At 35.3% G+C, this 27,306-nt stretch overlaps 1 protein-coding gene across 1 annotated transcript; it reads left to right on the top strand.

Annotated features, from left to right (window-relative positions):
* The first annotated feature begins 16,842 nt into the window (after positions 1-16,842).
* Positions 16,843-18,686, top strand: LOC121426846. The gene has a single exon (XM_041623246.1). The coding sequence runs from the start codon at positions 16,843-16,845 to the stop codon at positions 18,655-18,657; it is 1,815 nt and encodes a 604-aa protein (XP_041479180.1). The 3' UTR covers positions 18,658-18,686.
* Positions 18,687-27,306: the final 8,620 nt, after the last annotated feature.

Genomic DNA, 27,306 nt, shown 5'->3' with positions numbered 1-27,306 from the left:
TGCTGTGAACACTTGTACATTTCCCATCATGAAAAAAATTATAACATATTGCTCCCAATTTTATATATTGAGGTTACTTATTATTTTGTATTGTCCTGAATGACTGCTTATTAAAAGATTATTCATAAATAAGCAAGAATTTAGGGGTAATGCTCCTTCTGATTGATAAAAAGTTCATGTTTATTTATTCAGGCTGCCCAGTACAACACGCAAGTGCCTGTACAACACACAAGTGTCCCGTACGACACACAAGTGTCCTGTACGACACACAATTGTCCCGTACGACACATTATTTTGTTTATGATATATTGACAGAAATATTCACCTAATAGCGGTTTCTAACCTAATGAATGTCTTAGTTTGATGGGATTATCATTATCATCAGCCAAATAATGTGATTGAAGAAGTCAAAGTGACATAAAGTAAGAAAGTTTGGCTTTAATTTAGAGATGTCCCGTACGACACATTTTGAATGTCCCGTACGCCACAATGTTCTCGAAAATTATAATTTGCTTTATTTATTCATGAATGTTTATTTTGCTTTCTTTTATAAATGTGTTTGTTCTTGGGTAATTGAGTGTCAATTTGAGTTCAGTTTCTATGAAATTTATCTGCCCAACTCACAGACTTTTGAGTACAAACTTGAGGTTTCTAAAAAGCCACTTTTTCTGCGTCCGTACGACACATTACTATTTTTGATCTGTATTATACAGGATGTGAATTCAAGTCATGTTAAGTCTTGGTTTTTCTTACACTCTGGTAGTAGTTGATGACCACCTATAGTTACTGGAATATTTTTTGTTTTTTCTTGTGAAAAACTGTCAAATGTTCTCTAAATGTCCCGTACGACACGTATGGAATCACCCCTTTGACTCCTTTCAACGCGTTATATTAAATTATAATTGTTCTCATAATAATGTTGCGATTTTAGAGAGGATTGCGTGGTCACGTTCGCTATACCTCGATGCGAATTACATCTAAACATTGTTTGCTTGGTTGTATATTTTCACTTCCATCATCAGATCAATATAAACCAACGAAGTATTTTTATGTGGCTACATACGAAACAGCCCCTGCAATGATCTCGAGCATGACATGATATAATCACCTGGATTTACCGAGAGAGGGGGCTGTTACAATGATTACAATAAATCTTGGTTACACGGGCCTAATCACTAGTGGCAGGCCATAGATATTCATTCGAGCCAACCCATTGCTATTTTTTTTTTATTTTGATATGGCTGATTGACAAAGTGTATGCATATGATTGTCCATCTAACACTGATTCTATTTTTGGTAATTACTGAACTTCCTTTTCCCAAATTGGGAAGAAATATCACCAATTTTGGACTATATTTTGACTGGCGGAAGGATTAGGGCCATTTTGCTGTTTGAGGTGATGAATCTGCTCCCCCCGACGATGTCTTCAAACACGCCAATTTATTTTTAAATGAGCCTGTCGAGGGACCCTTTTCTGGTCAGATATGGATTGCCAGATATAAATCCTGTCCACTGGTAGTAAACATTCGACCCCCGAATTTCATCCTTATTTTTTATGAATTTTTTAAAGTGCCAATTTAACACATGAGTCTATGGGGAATGAATTAGGCCTGTGAGACCTGGTAAATTGCATTTTGTACTCTTGGCCAAAAAACATACCACTTTATATATAAGCAGTAGTGTATAACTTCACCATTGGGAGTTGGTAACCAAAATGTACCAGTACAGTGTTTATTTACTAAACGGGATCTGTTGTTATGCACATTTGAAAGTGATTTATTCCATTTTGGTCATGTATAGCTATGTTTGTTTTTGTTTTTCGAGTTCATGAACGGGAAATGCTTTGCTTATTGCTTTTTGATCTAATTACTATATGAATATGTGCTTCTGCAAGAGTCAAACAGGATTTTTAAATTTTATTTTGAATGTCAATGTGTAAAAAGATTAAATTGCTTTTAATGAACAGCTGCATATTTATAATATTTGTTTGACGTGTTCCTTTCAAGTAGGCCTGCATTAATGATTTGCTGGAATGTTTATAAAAGTTTTGTTCAATTACGATTTAGTTGCAGGTGCAATAAAACGATAACTGCAATTTGTTGGATTTTTTTTTCATCCAAACGGAAATGGTTTTGATAATGCTTTGTGTAATCGAGAGTGTTTTGACTTCATCTCTTCTTCTTGAGAATATAAATGATAATCTGCAAGAGCTTAACAGAAAATTTGTCGCTGATTGCTGGTCGGTTTTTATATCAAAACATCCAGATACATAAAGATTGATTCATTCGCTTTAATAGATAAGATCAGTTAGATGTTTGTGGTAGGCTGATGTAAATACGTTTATTTTAATACTATATCGTGCAGTGGCTGTGTTGCTGGAAATTTATGTTCAATTATGAAAGATGAAGGAAATTATATACTGGCAGGCGCATTATTATGATTACCTAAAGAACTGAAATCTGTTAGATTTGTATCGTTTTCCACGCTTATAGAAATGTTTTTTTTATCAATTCTTTGTTCATTCAAAAATTGCTTGACGACATCTTTTCATCTGAATAACGTAAATGAACTTGATTGGGAACGATGATCAAAACTTAATTGGGAATGTGGGATGTATGCGACATGTTCTTTTTTAAACGGTTAATCAAATCATTCTTTGATGATTTCATGTATCATATTTTAATAAAAAAATTATAGAAGATCATTTGTACATACTACAACTAAATCATTTGAATATCTGAATCAACTTTAAAAAAAAACACCATGGAAACATTTTTAGAGCTTTGTATTATTTGTTTATTTACAAGGATAATGCTTTACTTATACTTCTATTTCCTCTCACTTAGTGCATTTAAAAGGTGATTCTGCTATAGTCTCAAAGAATTTATTGATTGCTGGTATAATTTGTTGAAACACAGGGCCTATATTTTAGATGCATTTGATTGAAGGAGATTATTCTGCCTCAAATGGTGGATAAACTGCTGTAAATATGGGTTTTTTTTTCTAAATACCGCCTCAGACTCTTTATCTTGTCTAACTGAATATATAATTTAAATTTATAAATTTCATTCATTTGACAAGAATATTTTGTTTTATAATACATCCAATTCAAATCAATCTTTGTATCGCAACTGATATAAAAATACAAAGAGACATCAATTGTGAGTAGATACAAAATCTATTCCGTGGCTTTCCATGAGGTTATGAAAAAACTTATCGCTAAAACATGTCAGTATGAAACATTATGTATGAAATTTGAATTTTCAAATATGTATAAACCACTAAGAAAATGCTGTAGTATTTTTATACTGTGATTATGATGAACATACATGTAATCACATAGAGGTCCTGAAAAGTTTGGTTTGTAATCGATTTAATTCGTTTCATGTTTCGTACTAACAGGTGGGTGTTTCATAAAGCTGTTCGTAAATTAAGAGCGACTGTGAGAACGACTAGTGATCCTTTCTTTTGGTAAATGTTATACACCATTGGCGATGGTTTAGCGCGTAAGTCACTCTTAACTTACCATACATACGAACAGCTTTATGAAACGGCCCCCTGTAATGATTTTGTATTAATACTTAGGAGTATAAAATGAAAATAGGATGTTAGCGCTATAGTCTGCAAAAGGGGTTGTAAACGCTTTCTGAGATCGCGTTGTTTTTATGAATTATATTTTTCTATTAACCATGAGTTAGCAAAATATTTGCATACTACGTTACACTAAATCATTTCAATACAAACCTGTATATTGGTATTACCAAAGGAGATTTTAAAAGTAAATTTGGGATGTTAACTATAATTAGAATATATATAAACAATACAAACACCTTTTTTATTACTATTTTCATACATTATCTTTACCACTAACCGGGAGGTGAGTGGTTACCGATCATTAACATATTCCTCACACTAAATCATTTTAATCTCTATTCAATCTGATTTCAATGAGTTTCTAAATAAAGTTATAATATCCGTGAAGGTTGGAAAATATTTCTTTTTCGAACGTTTTATCCGATCATCTTCTTTTTTTTGCTGTTTTAAATGTACATGTATCTTTTCCATCTACTTTATACTAGATAATTTGAATATCTATAAGGAAAATTCAACCTCAACAAAAAAAAAGTAAATTTAGGTAAAATGAGAAAAAAGTCAATTTCGTTCAAGCTTGTTATTGTTGTCAAATCTGTAAACATTGAACATTGTAAAAGTTCAAACAATAAAGAAAAAAAGTTAGTGAGGGATATCATTGACTCTCTCATTTGCATATCACCGAGTTAAGCATATGACTGTTTGGGGATTACTGAGCAAAACTGTAACATGTCATAACAGTTTTTATTTTCAATCCGAATTTGATAAAAATTTGTAAGGGTTGTGCTTGCTTGACTTTTCTATATTGATTCAAATCATCATTTTTGGGTGGGCTTGACCTTAAAAAAGAGAAAATGGGTGTCTATCATTGCCATGGTTGGGTTTCCGCTTTAATAAATGTCATCGCTCCTCAAGGAATCCTGTAAGAATAATTATTTCAGAAGTTAATAGACCAATAAGAATCAGCAAGAAGAGAGACGTGCAGAGAGAGGTAAAGAGAGGGGGAGACAGACAGGGAAACAAAGACACAAGCATTGAAAAGACAGAAAAGGAAGGGAAACAGGGGAAAGGGGAAGAGAGGGAGAGATGAAGAATCGGACGAATTTATTCAAGGAATGAGACAGAAAGAAAGTAATATAGGAGAGGGGAGATGGCAAATGAACATTCAGAGACAGAGAAGGAACACCAGAGAGATAGATAGAGAGAGAGGGGGATAGTGAGAGATGTGACAAGCAGAAAGGGGAGAGAGACAGGGGAGATGGCAAATGAACACTCAGAGACAGAAAAGGAACACCAGAGAGATAGATAGAGAGAGGGGGGTAGTGAGAGAATGTGACAAGCAGAAAGGGGAGAGAGACGGGGGAGATGGCAAATGAACATTCAGAGACAGAGAAGGAACACCAGGGAGATAGATAGAGAGGGGGGGGGGGATAGTGAGAGATGTGACAAGCAGAAAGGGGAGAGAGACGGGGGAGATAGCAAATGAACATTCAAAGACAGAGAAGGAACACCAGAGAGATAGATAGAGAGAGAGAGGGGACGGATAGTGAGATAATGTGAGAGAGACAGTAGAGGGGGTTGTAGTAAAGTTGACGTATCTTATTCTCCGGTCATCATCAAATCCACTTGGTCTACCATCAATGTGGTCTAGTATTAGTTTGTTACAAGCATCCCTTGGTCTTAAATATCATCTAGTATAATGCCCAAATTGGGTATCGCTTTCATTAAGTCTCATTATCTTTTGTACTTACATAATGGAAATGTGATCTATAATTAATTCATAGAATGATATACCATAAATTCTGTTAGATCTAGTGGATATATAAGACGATATGGGAATGGCCAAACTCGACATTACACAAAGTGCGCAATAGGCTGAATAATAACTCAGCCCAGAATGGTTATTTATACGGACTAGTGATAAAACATTGAAGTATGAAACGCCTTGCAACTTGATTATGTGCTAAAATGATAGCGAAACCAATTGCTTTTTTTTTCTTTCACGAATTTCGTAAACAGTAGCGGAAACCCCAAACAAGAATATATTTTGGGAAAGCAAGGTAAAACCCCATGATACTTCATACTGTATTGTGACAAAGTCTAACCTGAATAGGATAGTCTGTGACGTGAGTAATGTTTGTATAAGAAAAAATAGATCAGATATTCCAGGGTATTTATTCTCTTCATGCTAGATGATTTTCATGTTTCAATAAAAGCATTCATCTCTCACAATAGAAGCCGCACAATCTCATGATTTTAAGAGTAAAAACACAGTGAATGAATGAATTCTGAGAATGAAGAAAGGAAGAAAGAAAGAAAGGTTGAGAGAGGTCGGAGGTCAATGTGACTGAGTAAGAGAGAAGAGAGGAGGGAACTAGAAAGCGAGAAATACATTGATTGAATTATAAGTCATGGATAATATAATGTTTGAAAGAGGATAATTGAGAGAGAGAGAGAGAGAGAGAGGGGGAGAGAGCGCGGGAAAGAATGATGTCAGAAGAGAGATGGTGCATATTCATTACAATTTCCATGATGATAATCTTTAAAGTATGAAAGACATTGCTTATTGCAAGATGGCGATTGAGAGGGATTAAAAGTCTGCATATGAAGAGCTCACTTGTAAAAGGGGTTAGGTCAATTGTTCATCACATTTGATTTTTATATCTCAATGTATAGATGGTTAGTAGCTCTATAAGACGATACCAAAGAAAAGTTTAAATTCCTAGTAAAAAGTGAACTAAAATGGCAAAGAAAAATAACTTCTTTTTTTTCAAAAGGGGTTAGGTCCATTTCAGCTTAGTTGCAAAATGGGTTAGGTCGACACATATATATTTTTCTTGGAAAAGAATATCTTAGAAAACATGAAGACAGGTACATTTCTTTTATACCCAATTTTATGTTCTCATGGTGGGGTATCATGGAAACTCAGTTTCGCATAAAAATATTGCAATATGGGGAATGAAAACAAATTGATTTTCTTGGAGTGGACCTAACCCCTTTAGCATCCAAACTCTTCTGAAGAACTCATTTGTGAAAAGTGGTTAGGTCCATTTTTCGTAAATTTTATGGTTTTCTGTCACTAAACCTCTACATTTTTAGTCACTCTGATGATACCAAAGAAAATTTGAAATTCAAATGAAATCGTACATGAAAGTGGCAAAGAAAAAATAACTTCTTTAATCAAAAGAGATTGGATTCATTTCAGTTTACTTGCCAAGGGGGTTAGGTCCACAATGTTGTTTAAAAAATATGTATAAAAAAATCGAAGACAGGTAGATTTGCTTTTTATACCCAATCTTATGGTCACATGATAGGGTAGTACATCATGACAATTTAGTTTCTCACAAGGATATTGCAATAAGTGAGAATAAAAACATGTTTTTCTCGGAATGGTCCAAAGTGGACCTAACCCCTTTTGCAACTAAACTCTTTAAATATCAAATAATAATACAATGAATGAGACCAAGTGGTCGTAGACGATACTTGACGATATCGCCCCAAACAGACATCTTTAGTTTCAGCGTTTTAGTTCAGGCAACACACCACTAACTATCCATAGGCTCATGTGCTAAACATGAGAACTGATAAAACCACAAAAATAAGTGTTTATACGGACACGATTCATACCTTTGTCACTTAGAAATAATAAAATATCCTTCATTTTCTAATAATATGATGGTATGTTTTTCAGTTCGGGGAAATAACAACGTCCCTATCAAATACTGAAATGATCAAGCAATATTACCTTACTTATCTGAAGCAGTAATAATCATAATTCATCTTAATGTGATAAAAATTTCTCAGAAATGTATCATGGATTTTACATGAATTTATTTATATGAATGACGTCATATACGGAAGCGGGTGAGGGATTAAGCTCCCCTGTATGACCGGAACCTAGTGGCGTGCGTGCGGCCTTCACCTCCGGTCATGCCGGTAGAGCATTCCTCTGCGCATGTCTTTGAGTGTAGTCTTTCATTCGGGATTGGTATTGGTTGCTCCCTTTAAAACTAAGACATTGAGAACGCGAAAAGTTATTATCAAATATATTATACGAAGCGTAGATCACGAATTGCCCTATTTTCATCTCAGTTCACTGGTCAGAATGCATCTTCATCATTACAGATGACTTGACCTTCGTTAAGAATGAACACAATTACTTTTAATTGTTAATTCTATATTTAAACAATATCAATTTTCAACAATTTGAACGGGAGACACTTTGTTGTTGTGTTCTTAAACAATAAAATCAGTGAGGAATTGTTATTTGACAAGCTTCGGAAGTTATTTTTTAAAGAAGGAAACATATAGGCCTAGGCATGGAAATAATTATTTGTATGAATGAAACTTAATAGGAAATGGATCTGTCGGGATTGAGATTATTATGTAGATTTTAAAAATCAGAGGTCAAGTCCATCTCAGAAAATATTTAATAAATACAGAAAATCAGACAAGCATAATGCAGAAAATTTTATCAAAATCGATGTAAAATAAGAAAGTTACGACATTTTAAATTTTTGCTAATTTTTCAAAAAATGGTTATTTGCACAATTTAGTAACATGCCTAGTAGAGAATCTATAGTGTCCCTCACTCTCTATTTCTTTTTTTATTGTTTGAACTATACAATATTTACATTTTTACCGATTTGACAAAAGGACCAACTTGACTGAACCATAAAATTTTAATCAATAGTAATTCCACATGTTCATGGAGAAATACAACTTTGTTTCACAGGGCAATGAGGAGAAAATGAGAATATGTCATATTTAATATAATAAAATACAATAGAAATAGTGAATGAGTGATGTCATCAGTTCCGTCATTTGCATACCGTCCAGGATGTGCACATAACTGTTTTGAGAAATTAAGCAAAACTTCAAAATATTATAACATTCTTAGTTTGAATCCGATTTCGATGAAATTTTCAGTGATATGCTTGTTGCATTTTCCTCCTTTTATTCAAATCAACTTTTTGTTGGGGTGGACTTGTCCTTTAATGAATATAATGGCAGACCTATTTTCTGATATTATAAATCGTTGCATTATAGTAAGATGACGAGTGACAAAAATACACAGTCCATGTGTTTGTGCGAGGGTGTGTGGATGTGGGTGGCGCATGCGGGTGTGTATGTTGTGTGCGTGAAAGAAAAACAATAGAGGGCAGTTTCTGCTGTCTATCTTCTTATTTTCCTGACCTGCTATTTTCTGTTTGCATGACCTCTTATTTCTTCTGGCACGTATTATCGTAAATATCAGAGCGGTTATAGGGCAGACATTCAAGATCAAGTTCAACCAAGACAAATGAGTCGAAAACAAAATGAATAGAATAAAATGAAATTTAATTTTGCACTGGATATTTCATTTAAAAAAATACTTTTATTTTACTTTTAATTCGACCCTATTATATATCATTCCTCCATACACTTTCACATTCTATGCGGTTTAATGGCGTAATTTGAGGCCATCGGTTTATTTTTGAAATTGTAAAGTCTTGATGTGTATTGGCGAAGCCCATATCGGTAATCCTTTATTTGAAATTTAACAAATTACGAAAGTAATCTGTCTGGTTTTACTTCAAGACGCTATTGTATTTTCCGGGTAGGTCGTTTCGCATTCTCAAGAGCTTAACAAAATATAGCATTGATTAACAGCACCCCCACCCCACCCCCGCACACACATGCACCCTCACCGGTAAAAGTGCATTGACACCCATGACTAATGTGATCTTTAAATATTATTTGAACAAAAAGCCGGCGATGAACTTTGTCAAACGTAATAAGGTAAACTTTGCAAGCTCGATTTATTGCATTCGATCAAGTGTGATGTTATTTTGAAGTACATTTGATTTCGGATATCTGCATACATTCATAGGCAGTCTGTGTCAATGGTCGGGAATAAATGTAAAAGAGGAGAGTGAAGGGAAGAAAGAAGAGCGCGTACAAGGGGAGAGAGACCTACCGAATGCACCCCTAAACACCCGGCGGCTCTTATTGGGGCCCTTGTTGTTGGTGTCGCTGCAACAGACTAACGCGTACATGGGTCCGTTGCAGAAAGAGTTGCAATCAATCGCAACTCTAAAAATCATGCGCAACTTGTTTTTCAACCAATCAAAAGCACGCATTTTGGACCTGCAACTGATTTTTGACTTGCGTTTAAACGCAAAAATAGTCATGATAGTACGCAGGGCGTCAAATTATTTTTTCTTCCTCAGGAGCAAGTTTTGAAGCTCAAAGTTTCCTCAATCAGCTGGTAAAAAACAACCACTTGTGGTTGATTTTTCATAATCAACATTATTCTGAAATGTCTACATTTTTGCACATTGTGAAGAAAGATACAACATGAGTTACATATTCACATGGTTGTACTGTTACAAAGTCACCCCAATAATACTTGATAACTTATGTATAGACTTTCAGTACTCACTTTGGCTTTGTACTGTTACAGGTAGTGCATATAATTGAGCATCTAAATGGATGAAAGATCCATTCCCAATCAGAAACTATTAGTTTAATGATGGAGTTGGGTCGTTTAGACCTAGAGGTACAATACACCTTTCCAGCCTGGACGTTAGGACTTCTTACTGATACAAACTTACAGTATTTATTCTGTACTGCTTTATGCTTAAATAAGCCTTGCAATTTTGTACAGCTGTAATCGTACACTGTAAAAAATATTGGGCAAAATTTTAACCAGCACGAGGGTAATTATGTATCCAACCAATTTTGGGCAGTATTTTACACAATGCGGGAAGCATATTGTCCAGTATGGTTAAAAAATAAGCAGAAATTACTTTAGAATGAGCAAATTTTCATCACACTGGATAAATAATAATGCCCAAAAGAAATGCCCAATGTTGGTTGGATACATAATTACCATCATGGAGCATTTTTACCCAATATTTTAAGAGTGTATATATTGTGTACTGCTTGCTAATGCTTATCTCTAACATCATACAACTTCTGTGTTGTTACAACTTACAGACTAAGAATACTTATTTTGCACTGGTAGAGTTTACATGGTCCTTAGGAACTTACAGTGCGTGTTATATCATGTAGGCGGTAACTAGCACATCAAAATGAACTATATCACGACAAACGTTTATCGTAGTAAAACTATTCTTATTCTCCTTGTGTACACTCTCAATACAACAATCTTAAGTAAGGGATATAATATCAGAATAAGTGTGCTCAGTATTACTGAATTACTCTGCTACGTTTTGCAAGCTAGTCTAGACGTAACTAAATGAATGAAAATATGGCACTTTTTTCTTAGTCTCACTGGCACTGTGCAAGGTAAAATATGTATAAAAAAGTCCAGATTAAGTGTGCTCAGTATTACTGAATTACTCTGCTACGTTTTGCAAGCTCGTCTAGACATGCTAGATGTAACTAAATGAATGAAAATATGGCACTTTTTTCTAAGTTTTCTCTTTTCTTCTTTTTTCCTCCTCCTCTTCCCCTTTCTTGTCTTCCTCTTTTCTTTCTTTTCCTCTTCCTCTCCTTTTTCCTCTTCTTTTTTCTTCTCCTTTTTCCCATTTTTATTTTTTCTCATGAAGGCACAATTTCCTCAATTTCTTCTGTTGCTTCCTGGGAGCGGTGCTCCCTGCTCCCGCACAATTTGACATCCTGGATAGTACGTACCACGGGCTAATCCATTGCATGCCTTGAAAACGTTGGAACGAGTAATTTGCAACTCGTGCTAGGTTTGCAGCACGATCCAAGACCGTTTGTTGGTTTGAACATGGAGCTATTAGACATGGTTAAAAACGTACTCTAAGAGTTTATGTTGAAGCACTAGACATATACTTACATGCCATTTTAATGTTCAGTCAGTAAGTTACTTATGCAATGTTATTGGTTTGGATATATTCCCGAATAATCAAGTCAACTCAGTCCTTTTACCTCACTCTCGTTAAAATGATACTTGATATATGTCCGTTATGTATCAACATAATTAAGCTTTTTGTAAACAGTTAAAGATTGTATTTGAGAGAAATTTATACTCATTGGATGAGCCAAATGACCCAAAGAGAGATGGCCTAAAAACAAATCAAAACAGACAAGACAACAAACCAAACATGCATGGCGGTCATTGTCACATGGATATACTCAAATAAGACTCAGCCAAACTTGTGCCATTCAATATCAGACTATGTACAATTTATTCCAGTGGAATTTGATTTGTTTGCAAAATTAGAAATAAAACAAATGCTTCTTTCCAATTAAGACCATGAGAAAAAAAATGCATTGTAAGTTCTCAACTCTATTACTCGTTCCAACTTCAAATTAATCCTGTCTCGAGACACCCAAATAAATACAATTCTTCACAACTAAATGATCCTTTGTTCGACCTATTTCAACGTTTCATTTTTTTATTTCCACTACATCATAGAAAAGATCTTGGTTTGTATTTCCAGATCACAACTTCTTCCTCATGAGGGATCCTGTACTGATCCACTCATAACCAACTAAATAACATTGGAATATAATATACTCAATATTCAGAATAACTTCTTCGACACTAACAACATATCGATAGATATCATTTCATTTTCACTTATTTTGCATTTCCAGTTTGCCCTTTTACAATCGAACACCATAACTTTAGATATAACATCAACTTCACTTCTTGTATCATCAACGTTTTCCTAAAACTATTTTCTTATCTTTATTATCAGTATTTATTTTTCTCATCATTTAACTCATCTCAGAACAAACATCACCTGAAGACCTTGTACTGATCCATCATAAAAAAATCAACCGACAATTTGCAACATCAGTCAAGGACTAAAACAAAACGAACAATATCAATTGAAAATTCTCACCGTCTATTAAAAAAATCAGTATCCAAATCGCTGAACTATTTTGTCCCTCAGAAAATATATATCTTTTCAGTGTACATTGTTCTATCCAACATGTCTTCAGTTCGACATCAAATTATCAAATCGTAGGCCTATACGTCATTATAGCCGACCGTATGTCTTGCCAACTTGGGTTCGGTTACTCTCGGTGACTAGCGGCGAATCTCGACATCCTCCGGCGACATTCGACTCCTCTCGGCTCCAGTGGCCATTTAGTCTGCGGGGAAACACGTCCCACCTCGGTACCATCTATAAATTGAAATAAAACGATAACCTTTCGACAATGTATTCTAAAATCTAAAACAATTTTGTTTTTCAATTGCAGATATCTAAATCAATATTCAATCACACAAACATCCAAATTCAAACTTCTCTGAATTTACTATCATGATTACAAACATTTATTCATTTCACTGTTCAAACTTTTAACTACCTACTAGCATCAGCATCAAAATATATTTTCAGAATTACATAAGTTTATACCAATATAGGAAATGCATGCTAATCTTCCACAAAACTTTCACAATATATCTGACATCATATCATCTTTAACATGTCATTTTTCAATAAAAAAAGAGAATGAAAAGTCATGTTAATCTTCCACAAAAACTTTCACAATATATTTGACATCTTATCATCTTTAACATGTCATTTTTTTTAAAAGAAAAAAGAGAATGATTAGTCTTTTCTTCACTCACGTTCAGCAAAACGGGCGTAAAATTGGTTTTATGTATTCTAACCTCATGGAGGTAGTAAAATTTAGCAGCTCAAATATCAGGAAAATATAGCTGCTCGGAAGTAAGCTTTTAACAGGTGATTTTCTTCTGGCTGGCTCGAAAAAAAATGCACGGACTGTGTGCCCACCAAAGTATGGAGATGATGTGTTCCAAAAAAGCTAAATGGAAGGCTACTGAACACATACTCTTGTCCAGAAAAATCCAAAGCAGCTGGTCAAAACTATGGGATCCCTGCCTGGGACAAAAAAGGAAACTAAATGGAACTATCCAGGCAAGGCAGAGAAAGATTACGCCCTGGAAAAACTATTTCAATTACCAAGTCATCGATCGCGATGGTAACCTAAATTAAAGAAGCACTGGTCATTAGAAAATAAAAAGAAAGATTCATGTCTCTTTGCTACCTTAGCTCTAGTACATGGTTAAATTGTGTGGGCTAAAACGGAAAAATTAATAAATAAAACAAAATGCATTTTCAATGTGACTGTCATGGTGGTGAAGCTATACTGCTAAAGACAATCATCAAAAATATTTCATACATTTCTTTACTGATAAACAACGTACCTTGCATGTTGTAATCTAGTTTTCATTTCATTATTATTATATTCATGAAGTGCAGCAGTGTCTTTCGTTTATTTCTTTGCTCATGGCATACTTTTTCAAAATGTGCTTTCAAGCATGTCAAATGATTCAGTTGTGAACGTGCAGCGATTCTACACGTTACTAGATAAGTTCATAGGAACATCAAGACTCCATATTGGTTCAAAGATCTACTTACAAGTTTAACATTTGAAGTGGCTTTTTCTACAAAAAGTTGTCAATTATCGGAGATTTTTTCCAAGTCAGCTAAAACTTTGACGTACGAAGACAGGAACATCACATTCGTGTAGGTTGGACATTAGTATTGTCTGTTTGATGCGATGGATTTGATGTTATTTTGTCAACACGGAAATGAGATTGTTTAAACATGAATTGTAACCAGTGCGTGATTATGGCCACATTTATATGTTTTTTGTGAGAATATGAGAAGATAATGTATGAGGAAAATATTGAGACAAACGTAATTGAGACTTCAAGGGTGAGAATAAGAGAAGAACGCTCTCAGTCTGGGAGATTTTGGTGGGGAAGGATTGGCTATTCTGGGGTAAAATTGTGTGCTGATTCCAAAACATGGCCAAAGTGGCCACTTCTATTGTGATTTGGCAAATGAAATCACTTTATCTTGGCATCTGGGTGCATTTTTACCTAGGATAGACCCTTTTAATTGGATGTGGTTACAAAAGTATTCTGTTAAGGGACCATTTTCCAAAGAGTGGTCAAAATTGTCATTTTTGGTCAAAAATTGGCCAAAATGGCTAAAATGTCGTGAATACGGTCAATACGACTGACATTTTTAGAATCAGTACATAATTTTAACTCGGAATAGCCTATCAAACCTTCCCCATCAAATATTCTGAATAAAGCCCCCATTGATACACTTCCCATGGACATTGTTTTAGATGACACTAATTTAGAAAGTGCCACATTCATTAAATTTCTCGGTGTTACCGTTGATAATAAGCTTTCTTGGAAATACCGCATAGATTGTATATGTAAGATTATTTCGCGAAATATTGGCATTATCAATAAACTGAAATATATTTTTTCGTCGTCATCACTTTTAATGCTATATTCTTCCCTGATCTTGCCTTACTTGAATTATGGGATACTTGCCTGGGGCAGCACCCATCAAATCATTTTAGATAGACTGTTATTACTGCAAAAGAAGTCCCTTCGTGTTATTCATAATTCAGCTTTTCGCTCACACACTGACCCACTATTTTTTGATAGCAAATTGCTGAAGATAAGCGACCTATATTTATTTCATTTAGGACAATTTATGTTTAACTTTGACAAAAACACACTTCCACGTGTATTTGATTCTATATGTTTCCTCTTAATCGATATTTTCATATTACCCTACTAGGCAATCTAACGAATTTCATTTACCCCGTTTTAGAACTTTATTGGCAAAGAGTACATTTATGTTCGATGGCCCTAGATTTTAGAACTCCCTCGAAAATTACATAAAAACAGCCCTTCCATACATTCTTTTAAAAGAAAACTTAAAAACGTCTTACTTAAATCCTACCGAGGTCTTCATAACTATTTCCCGCTCATCTCCTCCCAGACTTCAAGTTATTTTTGTTAGTCTTTATCATTTTGTTTTATCCTCTCTATTCGGTCGTAAATTGTCCTGATTCTATTTTATGTTTATTTCTCCTTTTGTCGTCCTGCTTTGTTTTTTTTTTCATTTTATTCTATTATTTTCGTTTTGTCTTGTTCTGTGAGTTATCCTGTTCCTTTTTTATCTATTCAGTAAATCTCCGTAGGCAAATAGCAACCATTGCGTCCCTCTCTCTTTCTCCCTCTCTCCTCTATTCTCTTCCTTTAGGGGGGTTCATATTATACAAGCTATGCTTTTTAGTGAATCCCCCATTTCCACAGATACTTTTCTGGGTAGGATGGATCCAAACTATATATTATTTGTCTATAAAATATTTTGGATTATTTTTTTATATGTTATCATGATAATTATTAATGTATTGTAAATATTTGTTAAAATCTATGAAAATGATTTGTATCAATATTTACATGTATGTTATTTCTGTTGGAAATAAATCTGAATCTCCTAGACTATCTTAAAGGAGAACTCCACCCCAACCAAAAGTTGATTTGAATAAAAAGAGGAAAATCCAACAAGCATAACTAAAAATTTCATCAAAATCGGAAGTAAAATAAGAAAGTTATGACATTTGTATGTTTCGCTTAATTTCACATAATAGTTATATGTACATCCTGTGTGTGCAAATGAGGGAACTGATGACATCACTCACTCACTTTTTCTTTTGTATTTTTTATTTGAAATATGAAAAATTCTAATTTTCTCATCATTTTCCTGTGAAACATTCTTTTTCTCACTAAACATGTGGAGTTACCATTGCTTATAATTATATGGTTAAGTCAAGGAGGTCCTTATTGTCAAATCTGTAAAAAATGAAATATTGTATAATTTCAAACAATAAAAAAAAGAAAAAGTGAGTGAGGGACATCATCGATTCTCTCATATGGATGTCACTAAATTGTGCATATAACTATTTTGTGAAAAATAAGCAAAATTTCAAAATGTCATAACTTTCTCATTTTACAACAGAGTTTGATGAAATTTTCAGCATCATGCTAGTCTGATTTTTCCCTGTTGATTTAAAACAACTTTTTCTGAGGTGGACTTGACCTTTCTACTACCCTATAGTCTGCAATGTGCCCTCCTTCCCATCTCTCCCTCTCTGTAGCTCTCTCTCTCTCGCTTGCAGTTTTCCATATAACAGTGCATAAAATAACATTATCAGGGAAGCGTTTCATGAAAGGACTTGTCAGACGTTTTATCCAACATGTACTGTTTTATCCGAAAGTTACTATGGTAATGGAGTCTCTCAGCCAATCATCAAGAAAAGTTGTCAGACCTGACAACTTGTCAGACAAAAATGTTGATGAAACGCTCCCCTGATAAATTAATATTGTGAGATTTCCTATGCCACTCGCCCTCAATCCCATTTTTGTGCCTTTTTAATGCCTTTACAGCTCCCAGCCTTAACTCCCTTTGAATTATTTTCACGATGGCGTCTAAACTCAGCTCAGATGAAGAGGGCGCTGTTTGTGAAGAAGCTGACTGCGAATCAATTACTGACGTCACGTTCTATGTGAAGGAGAAGAAGAAACTCTGTCATGACTGCGCCTTGAAAAAAGATTGCATCGGAACAGCACGAAGAGGTGCACCTAATCTCTTCTGTGAGAAACACGAGAAAGTCATGGATCTGTACTGTAAGACACATGGCGAAGTTTTATGTCTTTCTTGCGCTGTAATAGATCACCATGAAAAGCCTTGCGTACGGCAGGACATAGAGGACGCACTACAGGAAAACAAAGCAAAGCTCAGCAACCTTCATAAAGCAGTGATGGACAAATTGGAGCTATTACGAGTTTATGGAATTGAGATTCATCAGGGTAAACAAGTCCCGGGCGAACATTTGAAAACTATTCAGAATGAGTTTGATTCCAAAATCGAAGCACAGATCGAAATAGACAAAGCCAAGGAAAAGGAAGATGCTGATGAAATCGACAAGGAGGTTGATGGGGAAAATGAGCAGCATCAAGAGGAGATTCGAAAGCTCCAGGATAAAATTAAACAGAACAACGCGAAGAGAGAGGAGCGACATAATGAAAATCGTTTAAACGCAGAGAAGAGACGAAAACCGATAATTGATAAACAGCGCATTCTTCAGAATGACATTCAGAACATCGCTCAAGAGATCGAGAGAAAGATTGGAGAGCTTGAGAAATCATGGCAAGACGACACCAAGTCAGCAGAGAAAGCAAAAGAGACACTGGACAGAATTCTTGAAGACGATAAAAATATTGTCATAGATGGACATCGTGTGCATGCATCAGTGAGTGAAGAACTAAAGAAGCAACTGAATGAGGGTGAGGTGAAAGAAATCAATCATGTTGTATCAGGTGTGAGGTTTGTGAAGGGCGTTGGGAGAGAGAAGTATGATGGAAGAATTGATGGGTATGATGGAGAGTGGAAGCTCATTGATACAATCAATGTCAGAGATAAAATCAAATACCCGCGCATTGTTGGATGTATAGATGAAGATAAGGTGATGATCACAGATAGGATGATTGGTAGATTACATACCTACATGTTAGATTTGAACAGTAAAACCACACAGAGAGTGATCAACGGTAGTGATACATCATTTATAATCTCATGTGCAGTACTGAATGATGACAAGATAGTATGTGGTAGATACATCACAGGTTGTAGAGGAGACAGTCTACCTGGGTGCATCAGTGTATACGACAGACAGTGGAATCACATCAATGACGTCACAATACCAAGAAACACGACGCGTACTGATGTAGCGGTGCGCGTTGCAATCGATCAGGATGGGATGATCATCGCTGCTGAAGCGGGTCAGTCTATGATATACGTCATCAACCCAGCTAATGATGAGATTATCAATACCATCACGTGTAAAGAGAAAATAGTAATGCGCGATGTGCTGTCATCAGGTCACATCATCGCTCAACCCTTACCAAGAGATCGCAGAGCGCTCATCATTGACAGAGACTATGATCATAAGGAAATCCCCCACAGTGATGTCATCTTGAATGTGTGTGTTGATCGTATGACAGACGACCTCTACGTCGTGACATCAAATGATGAGGGTAAGACGTGTGTGATTGATCAGGTGATGAGTGAGGGTGATATGAAGAAGAGAAGAGTAGCATCATTCCCTTTATCAACTAGTCTTGAGTATGCAAGCAGTTACCTTGCCTTATCTCGAGTGATGTTGACGTCATCAGGGAATATGATTGCTTGTGATGGAGATAATATTCTCATATTCAAAAAGCAATTCATCCTCTAGATCCATGACATGATAATACTGAACAAACAAATGATATTGGGAATGTAGATTTTTATTTCCATTATTATGCTTTCAAATTGAAAAGAAAAAAAAACGATGAAAACGCATTGTAATCCATGGTTTGATTGTGGGTAAGCTTCATAGTCATATTGAAAACCTATCAGGGTTATGCTCTTTTATTGTACACGTTGTGTCAGAATATTTTATACCAGACTACGCCGTCGCTTTGTTGGCGTGAGTAAACATTAATATTAAGTGTGTCTGCATGGCAGCTCTAAATTACTGTACCCGTGCATATTTTATTTGAGTTCAGTTCCATATGTTAAATTGAACAGTTAGAATGTTCCTCATTATGTAATCATGCCGGTTAAAAAAAATATCCATCGCGTGTATTATAGCTACCAAAGTCTTATCATGCTAATGAAACAGTAGTTGTTACTTCAAATGAATGTTCAGTGATGTCTTGATTCAGTAATGAAAATTAAGATTAAAAGAAGCGCTATATAGTCCTTTATACATTGAAATTGTGTACTTTTGACTCCTTTGAAAACACGTTATACGTTTAAATTATAATTGTTCTCATAATAATGTTGCGATTTTAGAGAGGATTGCGAGGTCACGTTCGCTATACCTCGATGCGCATTACATCTAAGCATTGCTTGCTTGTTTGTATATTTTCACTTCCAACATAAGATCAACATAAATCAACAAAGTATTTTATGTTGCTACAACAGCCCCTGGAATGATCTCGATCATGATATGATTATAATCAACCGGATTTACTGAGAGAGGGGGCTGTTACAATGATTATTTTTGCTCTTGCAAAAACAAAACAGGGGGCCTACATTGTACATAACATACATTTATAAGCAGTAGTGTATAACTTCACAATTGGGAATTCGTAGCCAGTATAGTAACCAGTATAGTGCACATTACCCAACGGGATCTGTTGTTACCAGAATGCGCATTTGAAAATGATTTATTACATGTTGGTCACGTATAGCTATGTTATATTTTCTTTGGTCCATAACAGGACAAGAGTGAACTGGAAATTTAATGAAAATGATGTCTGGTTTGATTTTGAATGTCCACGTGTATAAAGATTATATTGCCTTTAATGAACGGTTGCTTATTTATGACGTTTTTTTTTTAATAAGTTCCATTCAAGTAGGCCTACGTCAATGACTGTTTTGCTTGCTAGAATGTTTATTAAATTTATGTTCAATTACGATTTACTTGCAGGTACAATAAAACAAGACTGCAATTTGTTGGATTTAAAAAAAAATTCATCCTACCGAAAATGGTTTTAATAATGCTTTGTGTAATCGAGACTGTCTTGACTTCATTATTTCTTCTTAAGAATTGAATGAATATTTAACAGAAAGTTTAACAGAAAAGTTGTCGTTGATCGCTGGTTGGTTTTCTATCAAGACATCCACATACATAAAGACTGATTCATTCGATTTAATAAACACTGATCAGTTAGATGTTCGAGGTAGTCTGGTGTAAATACGTTTATGTCAATACTATATCGGGCAGTGTCTGTTTTGCTGGAAATTTATGTTCAGTTATGTATGAATGACAAGGACGGAGGAAAATTGTGTATTCGCAGGCACATTTATTATAAACACCTAAAGATCTAAAATCTGTTAGATTTTTTTATTTTTCATGCGTACTAAGTTACATCTATCAATGATTTGTTCATTTAAGATTGTTTTGACTACATCTTTTCATCTTAAGAATGTAAATTAACTTGATTGGGAAAGAGGATCAAAACTTAATTGGGAATCTGGGATGTTTGCGATAGTTGTTGTTTTATACACGATTTATTCATGCATCTTTTGCTGTTTTCATGTATCATATTCTACTATTAACAAAAAGTTATAAAAATATCATTTGTACATAATACAAATATATCATTTGAAGATCTGTAAAAAAAAAGCCATGGAAACATTTTAGAGTTATGTATGATATGGTTCTTTACACGGATAATGCTTTACTTATAGGCCTACTTCTATTTTAGTAGATTTAACAGGTGATTTTGCTATAGTCTAAAAATATATCGATTGCTGCTATATTTTTTTTTAAACATGGCCTATATTGTAGATGCACTTTCTTGAAGGAGATTATTTTGCCGCAATTGTTGTATTTTTTTTTTTGCAAATAAGATAAAAATGCAAAGAAACATAAAATGTGAGTAGATACAAAATCTATTGCGTGGCTTTCCATGAGGTTATGAAAAAACCTGTAAGGCTGGATCGCCAAAACATGACAGTATGAAATATTATGTATGAAATTTGAATTTTCAAATATGTATAAACCAGTAAGAAAATGATGTAGTATTTTATACTGTGATTATGATGATCATACATGTAATCCCATAGGAGTCCTGACAAGTTTTGTTTGTAATCGATAAAATTCGTTTCATGTTTCGTACTAACAGGTGGGTGTTTCATAAACCTGTTCGTAAGTTAAGAGCGACTTTAAGAACGACTGGTGATCCTTTCTTTTGGTAAATGTTATTCACCATTGGCGATGGTCTAGCGCGTAAGAAAAGTTCACCAGTCGTTCTTAGAGTCACGCTTAAGTCACCATACATACGAACAGCTTAATGAAACGGCCCCCTGTAATGAGTTTGTATTAATACTTAGGAGTATAAAATGAAAATAGGATGCTAGCGCTATAGCAAAAGTGGTTGTAAACGCTTTCTGAGATTGTCTATTGTCGTTTTTATGAATTATATTTTACTGTTGACCATGAGTTAGCAAAATATTTGCATATCACATTACACTAAATCATTTCAATACAAACCTGTATATTTGTATTACCAAAGGAATTGTTAAAAGTAAATTTGGGATGTTAGCGATAATTAGAGTATATTTTTTTCAAACAAAAATCCAAACACCTTTTTTATTATCATTTTCATGCATTATCTTTATTATTAACCGTGAGGTAACCGAGTTACTGATTATTAGTATATTCTTCACCCGGGGGGGGGGGGGCACTTACATTGACGAGTGGATACCATGCGCGACCAAAAAAAACACGTAAAAAGGATGTCTTTTTCACGATAGGGCACGTTACGTACGTAACGTGATAAGGGTGTCAAAAACACAAAAATAATGAAAAAAGGGTATCTATTTCGCTAGGAAAATTACGTGTTTAGGGTCGAATTTGCGGGGATGATAAAACAAAATTAAATGTTTTATAAAGGATGTCCTTTTGCGCGAGGTGTAGAAGGTGGGGTCGTACTAAACCAAAATAGGTAAAGCCGACGACCGAAGGACCCGTGACAATAAAACTTTCCTGTACTTGTTTAGGGGTTCATTTCAGGGAATATTTGCCAAGAGTATCGTTTTGTTTCCAATACTTGTTAAGGGTAGGGTTTCACACGCCAATACTTGTTAAGGGGTGCATTTTCAGAATATGGAAATTACGTGTTTAGGGTGCTTTTCGAGACCCCATGGTCGCGCATGGTATCCACTCGTGAATGGAAGTGGCCCCCCGGGATTCTTCACTCTACTTAACTTGAACATCTTTTTAATCTGCTTTCAAAAGATTTTCTAAATAAAGTTAGAATATTAGCGAAGGTTGGGAAAGTTTATTGAACGTATTATCCGGTATTCTTTCTTTTTGGGGGCTGTTTTTTCATATTCTTTATATTAGATAATTTTAATATCTAAATCTGCTTAAACATGTTAAAGGAAAATTCCACCCGAGCAAAAAAAGTAGATTTACGTAAAATACGAAAAAGCAAACAAGTCAATTTCGTTAAAGCTGGTTATTGTCAAATCTGTAAACATTGAGAGTTGTAAAATGTCAAACAATAATAAAAGAGAAAAGTGGGTGAGGGATATCATTGACTCTCTCGTTTGCATATCACTGAGTTATTATTTTACATGTAAGCATATGACTGTCTTCGGAAAAACTGAGAAACTGTAACATGTCATACCTTTTTTTTATATTTCATCCGATTTTGATAAAATTTGTAAGCGTCATGCTTGCTATTATTTTGGGTGGGCTTGACCTTTAAAAAACAATTGATGAAATGAAAATGGGTGTCTATCATTGCCATGCTTTGGTTTCCGCTTTAATTAAATTTCATCGCTCCTCAAAGAATCCTGTAAGACTAATTATTTCAGAAGTTAATAAGTGACAAATAAGAATCAGCAAAAGAGAGACTTGCAGAGAGAGGTAAAGAGAGGGGGAGAGACGGGGAAACAAGACACAGGTAGTGAAAGAGACAGAAAAGGAAGGGAAACAGGGGGAGAGGGGAAGAGAGGGAGAGACAGAAAGAGAGACACATGAAACAAAATAGATGGGAGAGGGAAGGGAAGACAGAGAGGGAGAGATGAAGAATCGAACGAATTTATTCAATGAATGAGACAGAAAGAAAGTAAAATATAGGGAGAGGGGAGAGGGCAAATGAACATTAAGAGACAGAGAAGGAACACCAGAGAGATAGATAGAGAGGGGGGGGGAATAGTGAATGTGGAAAGCAGAAAGGAGAGAGAGAGACAGGAGAGGGGGTTGTAGTGAAGTTGACGTATTATTATTCTCTGATCATCATTAAACCCACTTGTATGCTTTTCACACTGCACTTTTTGTCCTTAATTGGTGGGGCTAAGGGGGGGGGGGGGGGGGTCTTAGCCCCACCAATTTCCCGGGGTTAAGCTTAGCCCACTTCGTTTTCACACTACGTTTTAGCAAAGTGGGCTTGCACGGTAAATAGTACGGTACTATCTAGCCCTGCAAAAAAGCAGGGTTAGCCGGCTTATTGTGGTGCTAAGAGATGCAGTGTGAAAACGAAACAGGGCTAAGGAAAGTGGGGCTAAGCATTAACCAATCACAGAAGTCGAATTGCACGTTAACCACGCTTAGTATTCATGAGCTGAGGGATAGTCCGGGGTTAAGGCATTAACCACGGTTGGGCAGATAGTATGGGGTTGAGAAAGACAGTGTGAATCGAAAAAAAGATAGTATGGGGTTAAGGAAATGCAATGTGAAAAGCATATTGGGTCTACCATCAATGTGGTCTGGTATTAGTTTGGTACAACCATCCCTTGGTCTTAAATGTCATCTAGTCTAATGCCCAGATTGGGTCTCGCTTTTATTAAGTCTATTATCTGTTATCTGTTGTACTTACATAATGGAAATGTGATCCATAATTAATTCATATAATGATATACCATAAATGCTGTTAGATCAAATGGATATATAAGACGATATGGGAATGGCCAAACTCGACATTACATAAAGTGCTCAATTGGCTAAATAATAACTTGGCCCAGAATGGTTATTTATACGGACTAGTGATAACACATTGAGGTATGAAATGCCTTGCAACTTGATTATGTGCTAATTAAAAGTGATAGCGAAATCCATTGCTTTTTTTTTTGCTTTCATAAATTTCGTAAACAGTAGCGGAAGCCCCAAACAAATATACATTTTGGAAAAGCTAGGTAAAAACCCATGATTCTTCTTTTAGTCAAATCTTAATAGTCTGTGACGTGAGTAATGTTTGTATCTGAAAAATTAGATCACATATTCCAGGGTACCTATTCTCGTCATGCTAGATGGTTTTCATGTTTCAATAAAAACATTCATCTCTCACAATAGAAGCCGCACAATCTCATGATTTCAAGAGTAAAAATACTGTGAATGATTTGAGAGACGATGAGAGAGAGAGAAGGGGAGAGAGATCAGTGAAGAGAGAGATAGCGGAGGAAAGAATGATGTCGGAAGTGAGATAGGTGGATTTTCATTACAATTCCCATGACAATAATACGAAGACACCCTATCTTTAAAGTATGAAAGCAATTGCATTATTGCAAGATAAAAAGTCAGGTGTGCTGGAGTTGGTGCGCATGCACAATTGGGTGTGAGTGAATGTGTGGGTGGGCGTGTGTGTAAAGGAGAGAAAGAGGGGGGAGGGCACTGAGGAGAGAAGTTTAATAGCGTATATGTGGGCTACTATTTATGTATGCATTTTTATATCTGCATGTTGAAAAAACCGTAATCAGTGTCTTCTCTCTGAAATGTAACAAATTTCGATTTTGATCCACGTTCCCCTATGCCTGCCCTCGGCCGGATACTGACTAGTAAACGATTTGCCACTTAATTATGTGCTAAAAAGATAGCAAAATCTATTGCTTATGTTTTTTTGCTTTCATGAATTTTATAAACAGTAGCAGAAACCCCAAACATCTATACATTTTGGAAAAGCTAGGTAAAAACCAATTTTGTCTTCTTTTAGTAAAACCTGAATAGGACAGTCTGTGACGTGATTAATATTTGTATAGGTAGAATTAGATCACACATTTCATGGTGTTTATTCTCTTCATGCTTAGAAGCTTTTGATTTATTCAATAAATTCATTCATTATTTTACAAAAGAATCGCCACAGTCTTGTGATTTCATGAGATAAATACTGCGAGTGATTTGAATGACGATGAGAAAGAAAGGGTGAATGGAAACGTAAAGTTGTAAAGTTGCCGTTATAATGTTCCTTACCGATTGTGAAAAGATAAACATGTTCGCTTGAAAGCGACACTACAAATACATATTTTTAAAATGTAATCACTGAACTGAAAAAAAAATCAGTTTGAGAACGAGTGAAATAGTGTGGTTGGAAATCACTCTGGCATATTATCGGGATGACCCTATATTCACAAGCATCATGAAATCAAATATCATTTTTTTTAATTAAGCATAAACATCATAACGACCATGAGCCGACACGACATCGGACTTCAATCATGTCAATATTACCAGCGTAGCTGAGGAGGAGGGGGGGGGGGTGTCCCCTGACATAATCGTGATGGCCTTTTTTTTGTTTGTAATTTCTGTACGAACTGTGTAAGGTACGCCACTGACTGAATTTATCATTATTTCTAATAAACATGGGATAAAAATATGAAATAAATAGAGAGTTACAGGTAGGCCTATACAAATAAAAAAAACGGTTAGGTAATTTAAACGTTTGTAAACTCCCTATTAGCCAGTCGAGGAATACCATGGAAAGTATATCAAAACGTTCAAACTTTCCATTCGTTTTCATTTCTTAACCCATTCCTTCCCCTTTTTCTTTAGAATTAACCTTTTCATCATCAGATTTCATTTTGCTTTAACATTATAAATAACAAATCGTAACACCGTAGCGTCCTGAACTTTGAAGCGTGATATAAAATCATTTTATTTGTTTACTATTATCTTATTCTTGCTTGCACAAGAATTTTGTCTTATCATCTGCGTGGACATTGGTTTAGATAAGTGTTCTGCTCATAGACAGTGCATATTTTAATCTCTAATAGGAGGAGGGGAAATAAAAAAAGGAATACAGGACAACCCCCTCAACCAATCTGTAACTTTTATGATCCTTCAGCATAAAAATGTCATAGGAAAATAGAGGCTTTTTTTTCTCTCATTAGTTTCATATGAACGTGCGCATACATTGTCTTTACTATAAGCTTCCAAACCATTCTCTGACGTACAGGCCTAACAAAAGATAAGAAAATCAAAGAGGGGGCACTTGATATAAACTCCACTCTTTCAATACAAGGAGAGCTTTCTCAGCATGTATCTTCATGATTTAAATTCGGGCATTATTTCAAAACACTTCGTTAGCATTTTCACACAACGATGACAACGTTGCCCGTTCATAGACCATTTATGCTCTTTACCAGTGATTTAGGAGCAATTTCATTAATGGCACACATGTATGTAGGTTAATCACTGATATAGAATAAAGATGGTAGCGCCATCTATCTAGAAATAATCTATACCGAGTTGCATTGTTGTTGTTATTATTACACCGGCTATAGCCCGAGCTGCCCCAGCACCCAAACTTGGTTGAGTGCAGCACAATGTGGGTAAATTTCTTGCTGAAGGAATACACGTTATGGCTGGGTTTTGAACCCACGCACAGTGGGCCACAATGAGTTGAAAGTGCGCCAAAATTATATTCCGTGTTAGATTTTTACCTTAACATGTTGATTATGGGTAATTTTGGGCGTAGAATCGACTGAACATAATCTAAAGCCGATATGACGTCACCTTGATATCATATTTTGATTGGCTACTTAAAATATCTGTGAAAAGACAAATTACGCGAAGCAAATTGTGTAGTCTATAAACTTTGGGTTATGTGCTACTTCAAAACTGGCCAGAGTGAATGTTTGGTTATACCTAAAAAGTGTTTATGAGATGCCGAAAATATTTTTATTGAATCAAAATTATCATTAATTACATTTATCAAAAAATAAACTTCAAAATCTAAAAAATATTAACCGTGCTTTATCAAGCTGCGCCATTATGGTTTATAGTTTAATTGTGCCACCACAAGTGGCTTCCCATATATGTATGCGGCGACTCTGCCACGATCAATAAATGTCTCACAACCTATTCAAATCGTCTGTAGTTTCCTCTTTATCTAATTGCGTGGTGGCTTACGGTGTGATCAGAATTCCGCGGCTAACTTTCGCTGCCAGGAACAAAGAATCCGGATTGGAGGAAATCTCGCTCAGAAACTTGGGGACAGGCGCTCACCAGGTCTAAATGTGGTGTGATAGTTTGGGTAGGCATACAGAGTTGAGTATTTATAAAGCGTACGTAGTCCCATATATATTATGTACTGTACTGCAATGCGCG

Source organism: Lytechinus variegatus, chromosome 13 (assembly GCF_018143015.1).
Source record: "Lytechinus variegatus isolate NC3 chromosome 13, Lvar_3.0, whole genome shotgun sequence".
Lineage (NCBI taxonomy): Eukaryota > Metazoa > Echinodermata > Echinoidea > Temnopleuroida > Toxopneustidae > Lytechinus > Lytechinus variegatus.
Note: the sequence above shows the minus strand (reverse complement) of the source record. Positions and strands in the feature narration are given on the sequence as shown.

Coding starts and splice junctions, on each gene's coding strand:
- LOC121426846 (XM_041623246.1), top strand. CDS start 16,843: ATGGCGTCTAAACTCAGCTCAGATGAAGAGGGCGCTGTTTGTGAAGAA.